At 35.8% G+C, this 18741-nt stretch overlaps 1 protein-coding gene across 1 annotated transcript; it reads right to left on the bottom strand.

Moving 5' to 3' along the window:
• Positions 1 to 7371: 7371 nt before the first annotated feature.
• Csn3 (casein kappa) lies at positions 7372 to 14880 on the bottom strand. The gene is made up of 5 exons (XM_013518493.1): positions 14822 to 14880; positions 12393 to 12454; positions 11168 to 11212; positions 9522 to 9993; positions 7372 to 7487 (listed from the first exon to the last, which is right to left on the bottom strand). Exons 2-4 carry the CDS (start codon positions 12447 to 12449, stop codon positions 9544 to 9546), a joined length of 552 nt encoding a protein of 183 aa, XP_013373947.1. The 5' UTR covers positions 12450 to 12454; positions 14822 to 14880; the 3' UTR covers positions 7372 to 7487; positions 9522 to 9543.
• Positions 14881 to 18741: the final 3861 nt, after the last annotated feature.

The following is an 18741-nucleotide window of genomic DNA, read 5'->3' on the forward strand; positions in this document are numbered from 1 at the left end:
CATAGTTTTACCACAAGATACTTTCTTTTCCATTCTTTAATTAATAGGTTCGTTCCCCCAAATAACCTAAAGAAATCTTCTACTTTCACTTGCTTTTAGTTCACTTTTTAAAAAATCACTTAAAAATTTTTTTTGATGTAGTTCAGTGATAGAGTGCTTACCTAGCATGCCTAAGGCCCTGAGTTCAATCCCCAGTACCACAAAACAAAAACAAAATCAAAGCTTATTTTGGGGGCTAGGGATACAGATCAGCAGCACAGGCAACTGCCTGGCAAGCACAAGATCCTGAGTTCAATTCCCAGTACCCCCCCGCCCCCCAAAAATTAAGTAAAAGAAATCACCAGTTCTGAAGTCAACTGAGCAACGCATTGTTAATCCTCCAGTAGCGTTGCTGACGCTGGTGACTAATCCCACCTAACGGGTCCAAAACTGTTCTCCTCTTGGTTGGCAGGGTTTGTTTTTTCTTATTTCTCCAGGTCCTCTGGGGAGGGTAACCCTCATTGCGTTCCCTGTTCTGGGGTTGGGGGAGGATGCCTTTTGTATCCTAGCAATTAAAAGAATTTACTGTTCCTTGGAAAATCAACCAAAAGCCATAAAAGTCATAAGACTTTCTAATCAGCAACTTTGCAGAACTCAATATGCAGCTTCCTACAGATAACAGCTGTGCATCAGAAAAGCAGACCCTGCAAAATTCATGTGCCTGCCCCAGAATTTGGAAATACCTGCGCCTAGCTCTCTGATCTGCCCCCTAGAACTGTATTCTCTACCAGCCTCCTGCTTCCAGCCTCTCTGCAACATGTCTTAGGTAGTTGTCTCCACCTTCTTTGGTTTCCTAGATTTCCAAATCAACCCCCTTCTTTGCCCCAACAGCTTTTCCAGGAGTCACAGGCCTCTCTGAGTGATTTCAGGTTGTTTGCAGTTTTTCATTACAGTAGATAGTTTAAAACAGATATATTCGTTATTTTCCTTTTAGTGTTAAAGTGTAGCTCCTATTTACTTTTATTTCATTGCCATCTTTATTTTTATTCATGGTTATGATGTATTAGTTCATAATGTTACTATGAATTTTCTATTCCTTTTGCTTCTCTGCAGAGGAATTTGTGCAGAAATTGTGCATAAACATAGGATGGTTCACTACTGCCAAAACATCTGCAAGCTTTGAGGTAGTCAGAGAGCCTCACAATTGGACAGGGTTCTCGTTTATGCTTAGTCTGGGGAAGAGGGTTACCTTCCCTTCATTCTGTTGTAAGGGAAGCGCAGTATATTATTTAATTTTTTTTTTTTTGGCTTTTTTTGAGACAGGGTTTTGCAATGTCGTTCAGGCTGGCCTTGAACTTGCAGCCGTCCTCCTGTTCCAGCCTCTCAAGTGCTGGGATAACAGGTGTGTGCCCTCATGCTCAGTTTTGTTACTTTAATATTTTTAGACGAGGATTTGAAATCTAGCATTTCTTACCTCAAACACTGGGGGCATATAATTTCCAAGGGGGCAAGAAAAGAGTAATGAGTCCACCTCATTAATTTCAATTCTAAGGCAAGGATGACTGAACTGGACAAAATCATCCTTTAAGCGTTGTTAGCCGATGTGTTTTCCTGTAGGAATCTTCATATGTACATCTTACTCTTATTTTTTACCATCCCCCAGCCCCCGTTCCTGCTGGGATAGAAGCTGGGGCCTTGCACCTGCTGGATGAGGCTGTAATGTGAGCTGGTGACGCTGTGTTTTGAGGCTCTCTGTATCTCATATGTGTAAATTGAATTAGCAGGTATTTTCCCAGCGAATCAGTGGTAATTTCTAGAGCAATTCTGGGTTATATTTATATGCAAAACAATTTAGAGCACATACTTCTAGAGAGAAGTTGAAGACCTTAAACAATAAAATTAACAAATATATAGTGGAACAAAAAGTGTTAGACGCTAAAAGCAGAACTAAGGAGATATAAATACCTGCACTCATAAGCTAGAGCCTTGCAGAAAACACAATATCAAATGTCTCTATAAGGCTTGCATGCAAATTTGGGCGTATTGTATACATAAGCATGTGCATTTAGCTATCTCAGTAGCTCCTCCTGATCCTACGCTAGGAGCATTTCTTCAGAATCATGGTTGGATATAAAGACAGTGAGAGAAAACACAATCTTACTGATACACAAGTGACTGAAGATATGAAAACACATTTATGTTCCATCAGCTGTTAGGCATAGAAAAAAATTGAGATGATCCTAGGTGTAAGTATTATGTCTTTCAGTTAATTTCTTATATTTCATAAAACAAATGTTTGTAAATATTTAAATAACTATTGAATGATTATCAAAGCTAGTTTTCATTATGACAAATCGTATTTTTATAATGATTTTGTTTCTAAAAGCATAATTCCATTAAAGGTGTTAATTGAAGAGAAGAATTAGGGGCTGGGGATGTAGCTCAGCGGCATAAGAGCTTGCCTGGCAAGCACAAGGTCCTCAGTTCAATTCCCGGTACTAAAAAAGAAAAAAAAAAACTGGGCGTGGTGGTGCACGCCTGTAATCCTAGCACTCGGGAGGCTGAGGCAGGTGGATCGTTGCAAGTACGAGACCAGCTTGGGCTACCAAGTCAGTTCAAGGCTAGCCTGAACTGCATAGCGAGACCCTGTCTCAAAAAGACAAAAAAAAAAAAAAAAAAAAAAAAAAAAAATCAAGAGAGGAAGTGTCCTTAACTAGTGGTAAAGTAAAATTTAAGAGTTTATAATTCTTGAAAAAATTCTTGAATATTAATTTTTAAACAATAACTTCTTCCTATATCTGGCTTATGCAATAAAAATGATTAGAGTTTATGTAAAATATCACAAGGTTTAGTGCATCCCTGGAGAAGAAAAGCTAAAATCACGTACCTGTTAAAAGGAACCCTTTTCCTGCTATTACCTGCACAGATAAAGTATTGGGAATCTTTAAAGTGCTAGGAATGGGTCAGTGGTTCTCAAGTTATATTAAGAGTTAATCTTCATTTAACCAGAAAACAAAATTATCTTCTACCACTAATTTGGTCTCTGAGGAGAGAGAGAGAAAAAAATGAACAACCAAGTGATGACTTAATATTTAATCATAAATATTTCATGAAGGAAAAATAATGTGACTCTTGCTCAATAAGCATTTGTTCTTTATATCTACTTCTCTTAGTAATGCACACGTTTACCTTGGAATTGGAAGAAGTGATGATAGAATGTGATGTTTTGTCCTTACCCAACTAAATAGTTCACCTTGTCTGCGCTACATCCTTTGGCCATTTCAACTTTATAAAAACTAACTCTTTTCACTGCTAGAAATTCTATTTGTTTACTGTTGCAATCACCTAGCACTCTTGGGATTTCATTAATTTGATTTTTATCAAATTTAGTGTGGCTATATATAAATTGAGGTGTATTTTAAGTCTTTATGTTAGCAACTTTTAAATTTAAAAACTTTATTTCAAATTTATTTTTTATATTTTATGTATTATTTAATGAAAAAAATCTCAATTTCTGTGTACACTCTATATAAATTCAGAATTGGCATTTAAAATGCATGCTGGCTGTGACATCTGCTACTGGCTGTTTATACATGTGCATGCTCAGAAGGGCCCCACGTGGGTCTTACTGTGTGAGACACAATGAGAGCAGAGCAGTAAGTAATGTGTGCACCGTGTGTTTGTGCTGCAGTGTTCAATATTATTTTCTGTATGAAATTTTATGAGTGTGAAGTTTTGAAAAGAATTAGTAATGGCAATTAGTAATGTAAATAAAGACGCTTTAATCCTGTTCCTTAAGTATGTGTTTTATCTGTATGAGTTTGAGAGTACCTATTTGAGAGTATTGTAAAAATCCTTCTTTCTAAATTATAAATTTTAATTATAGGAATTTTCTTTTTCTTTTTATTGTCAAAGAAAAGTACATTTTGTTTTAAAACTAAGATCTTTTTATATTCTCGCTGTACCATTTGGAACCCATTTTATTAATTTCTAGGTACATAAATAGAGATATAACTTCAGTCTACTGTAATGGCCGTATAATACTACAAATTAAGACAGCATTTTACCTCTTTCTGTAACTTTGATTATATCCATGAATCTGCAATGTAGTCTTTGCTTTAAATTGTTAATATGAATATTATTAGTTTTTTGAAAAGTAGGTTTTTTTATTAGCTTTTATAATTAATTCCTAGATTTATGGGCTAGATACTGGTTTCCAGTATAACTCTGTCCTTGAGACTTTTGGGGGTGCACATTTAGCAGCTTTTTGAAAGAGATCTGGAGCCTTGGAGGTTGGTGGAGCTTTCTTAGCAGAAGCTCTCCCAGCGCTTGCTGTGGAAAGCTGAGACCGAGGAGCCGGGCTTCCTGCATTCAAGAGGGCCAGGACTGGTGTCTTCCTTTGGTGTCTTCATGCTGACTGTCCTATAGCATTGCCAGCCAAAGACTTTTTCCTTTCCTTTTTCTTTTTTTTCTATTTTGAGAGAAAATGGTGTCCTCTTTGTGTACAATTAATAAGTTACATCAGGTTTATTTAATATTTTTCGTTCATTAAAAAAATAGATTTTGGCCTTTTTTCAGATTTTCTTTCTTTCTTTCTTTCTTTCTTTCTTTCTTTCTTTCTTTCTTTCTTTCTTTCCTTCTTTCTTCCTTTCTTTCTTTCTTTCTTTCCTTCTTTCTTACTTTCTTTCTTTCTTTCTTTCCTTCTTTCTTACTTTCTTTCTTTCTTTCTTTCTTTCTTTCTTCCTTCCTTCCTTTTTTCATTCTTTCTCTCTTTTTTAATTTACTGTCTTTTAAAAGTAGTCTTAGGCCCACAGAAGAATTGAGTGGAAGGTGCGACGAGGTTGCATGTAATTCTTTCCCTGCCGTCCACCTTGCCCGTCCCCTTCTCCCACTGGGATGGTGCAACTCACAGCTGATGAACACACACTGACTCATTTCCATACAGAGCTCACTGTCAGGGTTGCACATTCTATAGATATCTTTTTAGAAGACAGAAATAATTTATTTTCATAAAATTATAGCATTACTTCAATGACAAATTTAAAATTTATCATTTTTTATGGTATGAGGTATTTCACAGTTTTATTTTTTAACGTCCTTGTTTTTCCCATTCCAACAATAGTTGTAGATATTTTGTGATAAGTGGTTAATAATTTTTAATGTGGGAAATGATTATATTAGTACTATAAAACATTTATTTTACAGGAATATTTAAAAGTTTCATCTTTCCTTTCAAGAGTTTCTGGGACTTCTAAGTACATTCCAATAAAGTATACATAAAAGTTTGTGCATCGCCCTTGACTACTAGTTTTATAAACTTTATTGCACTATGATGTCATCGGGCACCTACCATGGTGTATCACGTGGGAGTGTTAGCAGGAGTACATCCCAGCATCTCAGTCGTTTAACTAGTGTGCCAGAGTTAAGACAGTCTGTATTTTTGATATCACAATTAAGTTATTCTGTTGACATTCAGCTTTCTTTCCTTGAAAATTGAGATTATTATAAAAATTTATTTCTCTACACTTGAATGTTTTTGGGAGTGGTAATATCATTCACAGTGGTTTTTTTTTTTGAGTATACAATTGGCTTAACAATGTATCATGGGTTTTAGTAGCTTTCATTCATCCTAATGTACTGTTAAGGGGGGTAGTTTTGCTTTTCTTTCTGGATTTTAGCAAGGAAAACCTATGCTATTCTTTAGAATGCTACTTCATTCCTTAACCATCCCTTTTTTTGGTTTATTTACCCATTTGTTTATTGACTATTTATTCAGCTCCTGCACTATGTGCTAGTGCCGGGACTAAGGGACAGGAGCACCCTACCCCATCCGGCTCTTCTCCCTCATGCTGGTCTGATGAGTTTTCCCTCATGTGTTCTAACAATTCTATTCTTTGGGTCTCATATCTAGGTCCTTCTAGAATAGAATTCTAATTGATTTTAGTTTTTGGTGTGAGATACAGTTTCAATTTAATCTTTTTGCTATCCAATTTTCTCAGCACCATTTTGTGAAAAGATTATTTTTACTCCATTGTCTCTCCTTGGTGCCCCTCTTGAAGATTAGCTATACATATTTTGGTTTTATTCCTGAGCTTTTTACTCTACTCCATTGTGATATGTGTGTTTCTAAGGAGCATGGAATTTATAGTGAGGGCATCTTGATTTAAATCTCAGCTCTCCTTGGGGAAAATTAGCTCATTTCTCTTTCTTTCATAGCCAACACCACGACAGCAAAAGAATGCACCCCTTAGGTTCATGCTGAAGGAGTAAATGCATATGAATAGAAGGCTGGCTGGTGTATAGTGTGTGCTATATAACTGTTCAGTGCTTACTATTACTAAGTATTCTTATTGTTCATATCTCCACAATTTTTATAATACCTTGTATGTAGTGGATGACTTTTTAAAAACTAATAAAAACTTTACCACTTTAACATATGACTTCTTCAAGAAATTAATAACATTGTTAGTGGCTATAGCAGATGGTGCTTAGATACGCTATATTCCTGGCCATTCTTCTTGCTGTGACTCTAGCATTTGAATAAGAGAGCAGGTAAAAGGCTGCAAATCACTTCTAACTGTAGCATGTCTGTGGCAGGTAATTGCAGCAGAATAGATGAGTGGTTTTTTTCCAGTAGTGCACTAGCAGTTTTTATGTTTGTTGCCAGGATGTGGTATCTATGGGCCAAGCATGAAAGTGACCTAATAATTTCCTTGCAATGTTTCTTTAAAGGAAAAATCATACCATAGACTTTTAAAATTTGTTAGTATTTTTTTTAAGATGGAAAGACCTCAGACATAGAAGCTCCTAGGCATGTGTGTGTGTGTGTGTGTGTGTGTATTTGGACACAAACTGTGTGTGGACACTGTGTGTGTGACTGTGGATTCCAGTCTGGAGGAAAGTGGTCATGCATTCTTCGGACCCCCATGAATTTCTATCATTTCGTGACATATCTGCATTTGTAGCTGTGGTCATCTGTAGCTTGTCTCTGCCTGGAATTTGCTCTTGGGAATTTGCTCTGGACTCCTATCAGGACAGTGAAACTTGAATGTTCCCAGGAGTCCCTCCGTGGTCCTCCTTTGGATTGAGACACCATGGTTTAGTTCTTTTCTGTCTAAGTTCATTTAAACTTAGGAAGTTTAACTGTCCCAATATTAGCCTAGAGAGAAACAGTTCTTAAGCACTGTTAGATTGTAGACCATATGGAAGACTCAGTGAAATTATGATCCCTGCCTACAGGCAAACTGTGTGTGCGAATTCACACTGTACTTGCCTTGGTAGGTGAAAGTTTCAAAGAACCCCTCGGCCATCTCCACAGACTCTTTGAACTCAAGACATTCAGCTGCATTCAGTTGACTTTATTGTGCAAGACTCATAAAAATTAAATGACTAGTATGTAAGGGGAGAAGAAAAAGGAGCTGAATCTGTGGAAAATCACATTTTCTCTTGACTGAAGATGAAAACTGGCTGAAGGAAAGTTTGAAATCGTCATTTGGTTTCAGCAAAATCTATGAAAAATAATGACAGTTTAGAAATTCAGTTCATAGTGTGCTAATAGCTCTCATATATAACCTTTCATTTCATTTCCATAAGTTTTCTCATATCTATATCCAAGGAATTTACCATATCTAATGTTTCAGTTTAAATATTTAAAAAGGACATATAGTGAGCTGAAAATAATAGACCTCACCTTATATTTTATAAAAGATACTGTCCTTATATGCTTCTTTATAAGAGATAGTGGTTTCATTTCAGGACACTAGATTCGGGAGGTGTGAACAAACGCAATTGTTGAATAATGATTACTCCATTAGAAACATAGGTAACAATAATTTTGGCTATATAAAGTACATACCTACCTATTAAATCACTTGCTATCATGTTGATTCTGTTCATTTTCTTATGTTATTTTCTGACATTGTATAAGTCAAATATTTATCCAGCTTATTTTTTTTTTATTAATGTATGCTATTGAATTACAACAAAAAACCACAATTTACACTTAAGGTAGTGTAAAGAAGTCATATATAGAAATACATAGCATAGTAACTAAGCTCTATTGTTTGAAGATAAACAAGTTTAGAGTGACTCCAATTTTGTACTTTCTACCTGTGGTAATTACTTAATATCCATAGGCCTCCTTTTTTTTCCATTCCTAAATTTGAGAGAACAGTATAATCTGCTTCATTTGACTGTGGTGGGAATCAGTTGATATAGTTACGAAAAGTTCTTATCATTTAGCAAAGGCAGGGTGTTTGTTAAAAATAAATTTTACTAGGTATTTTACTTTACTTTTCTGATATACTTCACAAATCGATGTGTTTTTAAAAATTGTTTCCAAAATTTGGAACAATTGTTCCAGATGTTCTTATTGAAACTTATAGTAACCTATGCTGTGAAAAATGAAAGTTCAAAGAGAGAGAGAGAGAGAGAGAGAGAGAGAGAGAGAGAGAGAGAGAGAGAGGGAGAAATGACCAGCTAAAGATGTAGGAGAAAAGATGGCTGGAGGAGGCTTTTCAGGCCTGTGCTGTCCTGTCAGATCTCACATCATTGTGTGAGATTTTGTTTCATAAAATATAGACAGTTTGATGGATTAAAAATTTTGTTTCAGGCCGGGGACATGGCTCAGTGGCACAAGCACCTGCCTGGCAAACACAAGTTCCTGAGTTCAATTCCTGGTACAAAAAAAAAAAAAATGTTTCAAAGAAACTCAAATTTTATAACTTTCTTTCAAAATTATTTCATAGTTCTTGTGAAAATACCTACTTCATTAATCTTTCTCTTATTTAGCTTCCTAAAAGTTTCAAATTATTTTATATCCTGCTATTATCTGTTGATCAAAATAAAAACAACATTGTGCGTTACATTTAATATTCTGGAAGTATACTTTCAGTACTTTTCCTTTTTTTTGTTTCCCCCGGTACCGGGAATCGAACTCACGACCTTGCGCTTGCCAGGCAGGTGCTGTGCCGCTGAGCTAAATCCCCAACCCCTTTTAGTGTTTTTCAAGTTAACCATTATATTTCTTCCACAGGTTTATCTCAGAGTAAATCTGCAATGCCTGACTTGATGGGTCTTCCGAGGAACAATGTCTGAAGTAAGGAAATGCATGGGAGGTGCGTCATTTCCTTTCACCCTATTTATACCAGAATTACAGTCCTTCAGGATTGTTATAGAATTAAAATCTATTTAAACTCATGGACTCTGAGTATTTTAATCTAAGGAAATTTGTTTTGGGGATAAAAATCATGAGACTGTTACATAGTATTTCACTGTACTGTTATTGTTTGTATATGAATGGGTAAAATAGACTCCAGGAATGTTCTAATTGTCAGAATAATTTTCTTCATTTTATAAAACAATTTTTCCTTTCTTGCAGAAATGTAATTGATCACTGCTATGGGTCTTCTAAATTAAAATTATAATTAGTCCATTTGGTCTGCTCCCATAAGTCAAGTTATCTGTACGATTTTAGATTTATGGTTGTACTGATAAACCCATTTTTGTTTTCTGGATGTTCACTTTATATTTTACTCATTTACCTGTATTATTTCCTTGCTGTTTCTATGCCACGGGTGAAGTGGCTGGGACTTCGGTGGCCTCAGGAGCACGGATGAATTCTGAGGGCACTTCAGGGACGTTCTCAGGGCTCACTGCAGGCACCGCAGCAGGGTCGGGAGTCGGTACGGGAGCAGCGATGGTCTCAGTAACAGGGAGAGTGGCTTTTTCTGGAATTTTCTTTGGGGGAATGACCATAAATGAGTGTCTGGTTCGGTGAGGTTGCGTGGTAGGCTGGTGGCTATTTGTTAGGACTGGCCACTTGGGAATTTGGGCTTGTGGCTGAAGCACGAAAGATTGTGCATAAAATGGGTGGCACATATACGGGTTAACTGGTACAACTGCTCTATTTTGGTAGTAATTGAGCGCATTATGAAGATAGTTATTCAGCATGGGGTGACTTAGGACATATGGGACTTTTTTTTGATTGAACAATCTTTCATCATTTTCACAACACTGAAAAAGAAAATGCAGAAGTTATTGTAGAGCAAAATGTAGAGACACAGTAAATCAACATTTTTTGAAATAACGTAGTATTTGATGTTTGAGTAAATGCAATATTGGTAGTACAAAGCCTAACAGTCATTATTATTTTATAAAATATAGATATGTGCAATTTACTTTCAATTCATGATTTTTGATATTACTTTCAACCCTATAAGAATAATACTCATTTTAAACGAATTAGATGAAGTAATTTATCATGTAAACCACATTAACCAGAAGTTGGCATGTATGGGAAGCACTCAGTAAATGCTGAATATCATAAGTACCACACAGAAAAATCTCATGAAAACTGACGGTGTCCACAGGCACACATGCACACATTCTTACTACTTGTTTGTAACTGCCCCCCCCCCCCCCCGCCCGTTCCATTTATCTAGAGATTAGCACAAGGGACGGCAAGTTTTATTTTCCCAAAACTAATAAAAACAAAATAGTAAAATGGAGGAGGATTTCTTTTTTAGTTTAATTCTGTCCACAAAAGATCAGAAGGGGCACTTTCTACTTTTATTTGCCTCTGTTCTACTAATTAAGTACACTCTCAAAAATGTGTCAGGAGACCTTCACGAATGAACAGAAATGAATCAACAAAATTACGCTGGAAATGTGCATTTCTGACAAAAAAAAACATATTTAAGGTACTCACACATATTTGTGAAACTAAGAGGAGTCTCTCTCTCTCTCTCTCTCTCTCTCTCTCACACACACACACACACACACACACACACGCACACACGAGAAGCATTCAAAGATGTGTCAAAGACTTGGAAATTACTCCCAAGCCTTAAAAGTAGACAGGAGAAATATTAACCTTTTCTTGTGTTTCTGGTTTCTCCCAATATTAAATAGTGAAAGCGTTTTCTCATGTTGCTAAATACACATTAAAACCAAAGACACAGGGCTTCGGCTGTACAATAAATCCAAGACTTTCAGATGAACATCGAGGTAAATTTGTATCATCTATTGGTAAAGTAGTAGATTCTTGTTTCTTGGTTTTTTAAAGAGTAGATTATTCTGTGCGGATCAAATGCTTATTTAGTTTATGGACAGGAAATGTCTCTCCATCACTGGCCTTTGCAGAATGCATTTCAGAGTCCACGTCTATAATAGAAATCATTAGACTTACTGCGAGTTGCTCCTGGTTCTGCACCTCTGCAGCCTGAGAAGTTACCTAAAAAAGAAATAATGAGAAGTAGGAAGTTAAAAAGAAGGAAAGCAGAGTTTATTTTTTTGTTAAATATCATACTTAGTATGTTAATTTTTGGCAGAGATAAATTAGCATATAAAAGATGGTATCACATTGTTGTTGTAATTTGTATAATTGTGACCTCTGAAAACAGTGAATGGTAAAATCCATAATCTTTAATTTTTCTTTTGAATTTTTAGTTTATGTCCCTTGGGGTTGAAACTTTGGTGAAAATATGAGGAAAAATTTGTAGATAAAAGTTGGTAGAAAGAAAGAAAAGGTGAAAGAAAAAAGGTATATGTCTAAGTAATACCAATTTTTAAAGTAATTTTGAATCGAATAATTTACCTGATGGATATGAAATAGATGTTAACTTAAAAGCATACCTAAACTTAGTAATAAATTCAGCAAGAACTACTGCCCTCCAAATTTTATAATCTTTACAGGAGGGCATTAACTGTTATTTGTGCTCTTTGCAAACACAGAGCTTGGACTTCATGAAAGAAATGAAATCCACCAGTAGCCAGAAAATGAAAATGTGGCAAAAAATTAGAAGAGACACAACCCTTTTCTTGGTCCATCTTTAAACACAGTAATTCAGTGCCTGCCAGCCATGGAGCTGTTTATGAACGTATCTCCCTGGGAAGGAGTCAGCTGGGGTGTTGAAGGCGAGAGCGCAGGGCGAGAGAAACTGGTGACTGCACTGCTAGACATGGTGGAAGTCACGGCCTCTGAAAGTGGTCGAAAGAGTAACTATGTGGCAGATCTTTTATCTGTTAACTCCATAAAGAGATTGGAGTCGGGAGAGATGAGAATTTAAGAGAAGTTTTGATCCTGGACGTGATTTCTTTCTTTATTTGTTATGAATTATCACTAAGACATTTATAATTTAAAAATATTTTCAGTATTTCTCTCTAGAATGTATGGTGTTCCATAGTATAGGAATTTGAATTCTATCCATGATAGAGTGTGATTCCTCAATTGTGATAACTTTAGGAATATCTAGAAGAATGTAACTTTAATTTTATAATAGAAAGAAGTACAAAATAACTATTATGCAATTTGTTACATGAAGTATAACTGCATTTATAAATTTATATAATTAGAGACCTTAAATAAAATTTCTTAGAGTTTTACTGGAATTGGTTAAATGAAATTAACTCACCAAAAATGGCAGAGTTATTGCCACTATATTCACAACTAGAAGAAAAGTTTTCATCATTTCACCTAAAAAATAAAAAAGTTAAATTATAAGAATCTATTACTGATAATTCCAGTGATTTGGATGTAATGTTTACTTTGAGAAAAATAAAGCCAGATTGAAAGACAGATTTAACTAACATGAAAATATATTTAACTAAAAGTATTAGAAACATCAAATTTGGAGTAAAATTTTTAAAATTTAATTTTTGGTAATATTGCTGAAAGTATCATAACAAATTTAATCATCTGCCCATGTAATACACACCAAGAACCTACTAGTAGTGAAATATTAAGCCAAATGTTGAGATAGCAAGGTGGCTCTCACGTGAGTATTACCAGCAAATAGCACTGATTTTAGGGTGGGAGTTGCAACATATACAAAACACTCTAAGAAGAAATGAAGTGGAAAGTGCCAGAAAAGTTGTTTTCTTCAAATAGAAAGTCTCAGTTAAGAGAATCAGCAAAAAATCTTTGGGTAGAAGATGACAGTTAGGTGAGGCTTCCTTAGGAAGAATTTAATGGGTAAACAAGTATTTCACGCAAAGGAGAAGGCTTTGGAATATCAATGAAAATTTTGATTAAAGTATTGTATGAGGGGGAAAGGTAAAATGGGAAAACAGCTTCCAGCAGAAAAAGTAGGACGTTAGATGCTGCATAAGTGGGGAGTTGGGGCTTTGAAGTAACAGGTGACGGTCTGTGTGGCCTAGAGACTGATGTGACCACACATTCCTTTGAAGGACTGTTGATCTGAGCACACTTACATTTCCCTTTCCTGGGCATGACATTTCTGACCTGGAACAAAGAGCTTGAACTAAGTGATTTCTGAAATTCTGTGCTCCATTACACATCTAACAGTACGTAAAATGCAACAGGGATTGGAGGGGTATAAACCTGAGTTTATCATAATCTAAATCTACTTCTTTGGTAATTATAAATGATATGATTAACTTCACACAAAGGACAAATATAATTTTGGTGTCTTTGACTAAAGAGAAATACTGTACTAAGAGAAATAAATTAACTTTGTTTTTCTACAAGAGAATGTGGTACCACAACTGCCTATTTGATTTTAATAAAATATTTTTCTGGGCAGTAATGTGACACCTCAAACTCCGATATTAAAATCCATGTTGTCTTTGTGGAGTAAATACCAGAGGCATCTTGCTGCAGTTATAGATACTTCCATACCTGTGTAAATGCAGGTCGCTGCAGACTGAGATTGACAAGATTCACAGAGTCAGTGCCGGGTATGGAGAAGACAATAAGCACACTGGACTCCATTTCCCTCTCTTCTTAGGTGATTCTTGGGTGATGAGAGAACTGTTACTAAACTGACCTCAGAATCAGCTCTAAAAAGGCCACTGAATGGAAAAGAGCTCATGTAGAATCAAATCTGAGCAGTCTGAGGAAACATATGCACCTTATTTGTTCTTCATTTGCCAGTTTCTTTTTAAAATCACTGATTGAAAAATGATCTTTCTGTGGCGAATCACAGACTTCTTTTTTATTTTAAAGATAAAAGAATGAAAAATTATTAACAAACAGACATTGCACAAAAACAGTAAGAGCAATACAGAGTTTCAGGCAAGGTGATAGGAAATTAACAGTGGTTGTTGCATTGCATATTGTTTTCTGCAAATTGATCACTCAGATAAACAAATATAGGGATGTAAGATTGATCAGACAACTACACATTAATTGTTCCTTTCAATAAACCAACAGAAATCAGTAGTATACCTATCCTGGCTATCCTGTGCATACATCTATCCTTACATAAAAGCATTTTTATAACAGAGACAAGAAAGAAATTTTATAAAATGACAGTAGTGCTTCCATTTTTAGTATGAATAAAAATCAGAGGTAAAATGAAGTTTTATGTATCAGCTCCTTAAACCAGCAAACCTTTCCCCTTATCACTTGGTAAGAAGATGACACAATTTATATAACAATGCAGCTTTCATGAGCATATAAAAGGCACGCTTTAAAACAATAATTATACCTAAAAATAAATTATAACTTTTAGATGGAGATAAAATTTGAAAGTAATTTATGGATCAATCTGGATTATTATTATAGATCCAATTTTCTGGATAGTTAACTCTCCAAAGGGTTAGGATTATTGTCTTAAAAGCTTTCTTATTTAGAATTCATGATATCTAATTTAGCCAGTATCAAACCATGACTTTAAGCCAGAGTTGAAAAGAAATTTGATAGTAGCATTATCCCAAATCAGAGGTTGAGGTTAGAAATGCACATTAGAGTGATGTTTGGATGTATTCAAGATTTGCAGTAAGGCTAACAGAAAGCAAATGTGATTCTAAAGTAGCACTGATGACATACATCCCAACCGACCACATGGGGAGGGAATCAGGGGCAGATCAGAACCTTTACCTTTACTGTGGCAGCCGGGGCTGGGTTGGCAGTAGGTCTTGCTTGGCCTCTCAGCTGTAGAGAAGATCAAGAAAAATAACTGAAGACTAGCTATGGGGTATTAATAGCTCCAGTCTCTTTCTATTCCCCTCCTATTTTCCACCCAATAGGATGACGGCAAAAGGAAGACCTGACGTCAGCAAGATCATCTTTGGGTCAGTCACTTAATGAAATGCGGGGGGGGGGGGGAAGAATTACCAGCTATGAAGCTTGAAGAAGGACATTATGTATCTTTTTAAAGAACAGATTTTATTGCTTTTTAAAAATACAGAATTAAAAGTATACATGCATGTTAAAGCTATTGTTAAAATGATAAAAATAGGTAGACATAATACTTTCATATTTTATCTTTTATTTTTTTTTTTATTTTTTGGTTTTTCTCCGGTACCAGGAACCGAACTCACGACCTTGCGCTTGCCAGGCAGGCGCTTTTGCCGCTGAGCTAAATCCCCAGCCCCTACTTTCATATTTTAAATGTTTCATACAAGCAACCGTACATCTAGTAGGGAGTGTAGTTGTTCTTTTTCCTTCCCCTGTCTTACATGACCAAGAACACCATTTCATAATTTAATCCATATAGGAAGCATTGTAACTGATATAAAGTGGGGAGTCATCTGCATTTAAGCTGTAGCATGTATTCATCACTGTGTTCAAGATGTGAGTACTGAGTATACACTTATTTATTAACTTCTTATGCACAAACTGTTCTTTTAAATTTTTAAAATTTCAGTAATATTGTTTAACCATTTTGGATGTCAAATACTAAATTGGGGATAATTTTCTGTGTCAAGGGCAGGTTATTCTGATATTATCAATAGTGTGGATATTTTGGGAAGAAATAGCTAATCAGAGTCTGCCTGCCTAAGTCGGGAGAGAATATTTTCTTTTACTTGCAGTTTTCTGAGAGTAACATTCAATGTGGCTTCACTTTGGTTGTGAAAGTGTGAAGAAGTTGAAGCATTTACAGGAATCAATGTAGAACTGCCAGAATGTAAACAAGAAATAATGTCAGCATTGTAGGTATTTTTGTACTGTGTCTGTTTCTCGGAACTATTTTACATCTTAGAAAGCTGGGAACATTGTTCTGAATCCTGGAATCCTTACTCAGCTTGTGTAGAGTAAGTTGAGAGTTTCTATTTCTCAGAATCACTGGTTTCTGCTGTTCAGAGACATGGTAGAGTTTCAAAACTGAAGAAACAAGCTACAAAAGTTGTAAGATCAGCCATTCTATCTGAATCACTCAGTCACAGTTCCTTTTGTCATCAAAGTCAAGGATATTTGTAAGTTTATGGTTTGGTCAATCCTCAAATTATGAAGGTGGCTTAATCCATAGCCATTTGATTTAGCAATGAAACTGATTTTAAGATGAGTGTTTAATTATTTAATTCATAAGTGCCAGAGACTAAGAACATTTTCAGAAGTGTTGTTTTAGAAATAAAATGTATTTCAGAATCAACTGGAAATGTTAGGAGTTCCCCAGCCCCTACCCCAAACCAAGAGAAAAATATTTCAGCAGTGAGATCAGCCCATGGTTTAGGGACTTTGCAAAACTGGAAGTCTTCAAGCACATACAGTATTCAGGCATTTGGGAAATACGTGCAACCAAAGGTGACAAACATCCCTGCCCTTATGAAGCTCATTAACATTTATTTGAATTCTAGTGACATCGGATGTTTTTCATATGCACTGATCTAAGGCAACCTAGGAGAGGCAGATAGTTTTGAGTTAAGGTAGATGAGTTTCGAGATAAACTAAAGGAACTCTGAATTCGAGCTATCCAAATATTTTAGTGTTTTCCAAAGAAAAACAAAAGGGGAATAAGAAATCTTAGCTCTTACATCTCCAGGAAAATGAGATAGTGATGAACAAGGTCCTGAAAGACAATTTCTGCAATCTGAAACAAATGCAACAGCCTTGCTTGTGATAAATTCATTTTAGGATGCAAAGCCTGCTCCTGAAACACCCTTGGCCTATGGGAAAGGACCCAGTGGAACTTCCCAGTCAAGCCACAGCTTCCTACAGTTTAGGTCCTGGTAATAACTGTGCATCCATAAACTGTTCACATTGTGGGTGAGTATACACTTATTTATTAACTTCTTATGCACAAACTGTTCTTTGGGTAAGAGGCTGCTGTGAGCACAGAAGTTCATGCCTGAAGCACTGACAAAGGGCATCATTGTAAGTAGCGATTATTGACTCGTGCGTTCCTTTTTACTGCTAACAACCTGTTATTCTGCTAGCATTTCTCACATCCAACATGTGCTCTCTTCGTTTGATCTCTTGTGCATGTACTTTTATTTTTTTCTGTTCCATTTTTTTCCCAATCACCTCATTACTACTAGGCTGATGTCAATCCTCTTGTGTCCTTAAGATACAAGGTTTGTGACAGCAGCTGCAATGTAAACATATTTTCTATGTGCTTAATTACTAAGGGTTCAGAAAATTGGCATTTTGGTGTAGAAAACTGTATACTTCAGAAATTTTTTGATATGTGAAAATTAGCGTAAGATGCTCTTAAAAACTGTCACTACAGCAAGATGGAATATCAAACTTTTGCTCCCCTGTAGCCAATTTATTTACATCAATAATACATGCAGATATGGAGTTTATATTATAAAGAAAACACTTCCAGTAGGATAACAGCCACATCTCTCTTGTGGAAAACACCTAACATGACATCAGACGCTTTCATACAGTCTCAGAACAGTGGGTCTGTACATGTTCTGAAGACAGCACTGTCTTTCTGGTGAAGAGCAACATGACTTGGCATTAGTTTATTCATAAATTTATGCTTTAGTAAATTTTAGGCTCCCAGGACTTCTGGAGCCATTAGAAGAACATAGATAAAAGGCAAATTATAATCAAGAAAAATGGCAATTTATGTAAAACATTATTTCTCCAGTTGATCCTAGGACCTGTTGTAGCTGTGTCCTATATTTATTCCAAAAGGTCTTTCATTTCTCTAACATCATCCAAAATAAGCAGTCTACAGCCATACCACCCTGAACGCACCCGATCTCATCTGACAAAATAAGCAGGCAGGTCAACTATGAACTTCATGTAACCAAATCTAGTGTTAATGGTTAGAATCTCTTATTCAATCTTATAGTAACCACTGGCATGACGGTTCGTCTATCTGGCCTGTAATGTTTTCTTAAACTTCTTTTTCTTTTCAAGTTGCTGGTTGTTGTTTCCTCCTGTACTGGGGATTAAACTGGAACCTTCATTCTGAGCTATATTCCCAGGTTTTTTTTTTTTTTTCATTTTCAGCTTTTGAAAAAAATTTATTTTGAGATAGGGTGTGGTTGTTGCTAAACTGCCTAGGCTGGGCTCTAATTTGTGACCCTCCTGCCTCAGCCTCCTAGACTGCTGTGACTAGTGTGCACCACCATACCCAGCTACTGGATGCTAATAAATTTTCTTTCAATTTCTTTTATTTTCCTCAGACTCTAAGTTTGGAAGAACTTTTGAGGACTCTTCCTGAGTGCACCATCTCTCCATCTTTTTGCTGTTCTCTCTTTAGGACCATTCTAGTTGACTTATTCCATTCTTGTTACCTTAATTCCATCAACCTGCTACTGACTTTACTAAACTCCAGGTTTAGGCATACAATAGCTTTTTAAACATCTCGAGTAGCCTGTGAAATAGATACTCACATTCACCATGAATACAATGAAATGTTGAATCTACAAACACATCCCATTTTAAATGAGTATATCAGTCTTCCTGCATTAGTAAGTAGTGTGATGATGTTCACTTTTACCTCTGTTGCTGGAGTCCCACACTGGCATCTCATATCCAGACCATTCCAGTAATTCCCATCTTGGCCTGTTTATGTCCACTCTTACTGCTTTATAGTTAACTTTTATGTACTTATTAAA

The sequence above is a fragment of the Chinchilla lanigera genome, unplaced genomic scaffold, assembly GCF_000276665.1.
Source record: "Chinchilla lanigera isolate Chin_1 unplaced genomic scaffold, ChiLan1.0 scaffold00046, whole genome shotgun sequence".
NCBI classification, from domain to species: domain Eukaryota; kingdom Metazoa; phylum Chordata; class Mammalia; order Rodentia; family Chinchillidae; genus Chinchilla; species Chinchilla lanigera.

Bases quoted from the DNA above. Each gene is read 5' to 3' on its own strand.
- Csn3 (XM_013518493.1), bottom strand. From the start codon at position 12,449: ATGATGAAAACTTTTCTTCTAGTTGTGAATATAGTGGCAATAACTCTG. The intron at 11,213-12,392 runs GTGAGTTAATTT...TTTCTTTTTTAG, and splicing joins CAATAACTCTGCCATTTTTG to GTAACTTCTCAGGCTGCAGA. The intron at 9,994-11,167 runs GTAAGTCTAATG...TTTCTTTTTCAG, and splicing joins AGAACCAGGAGCAACTCGCA to TGTTGTGAAAATGATGAAAG.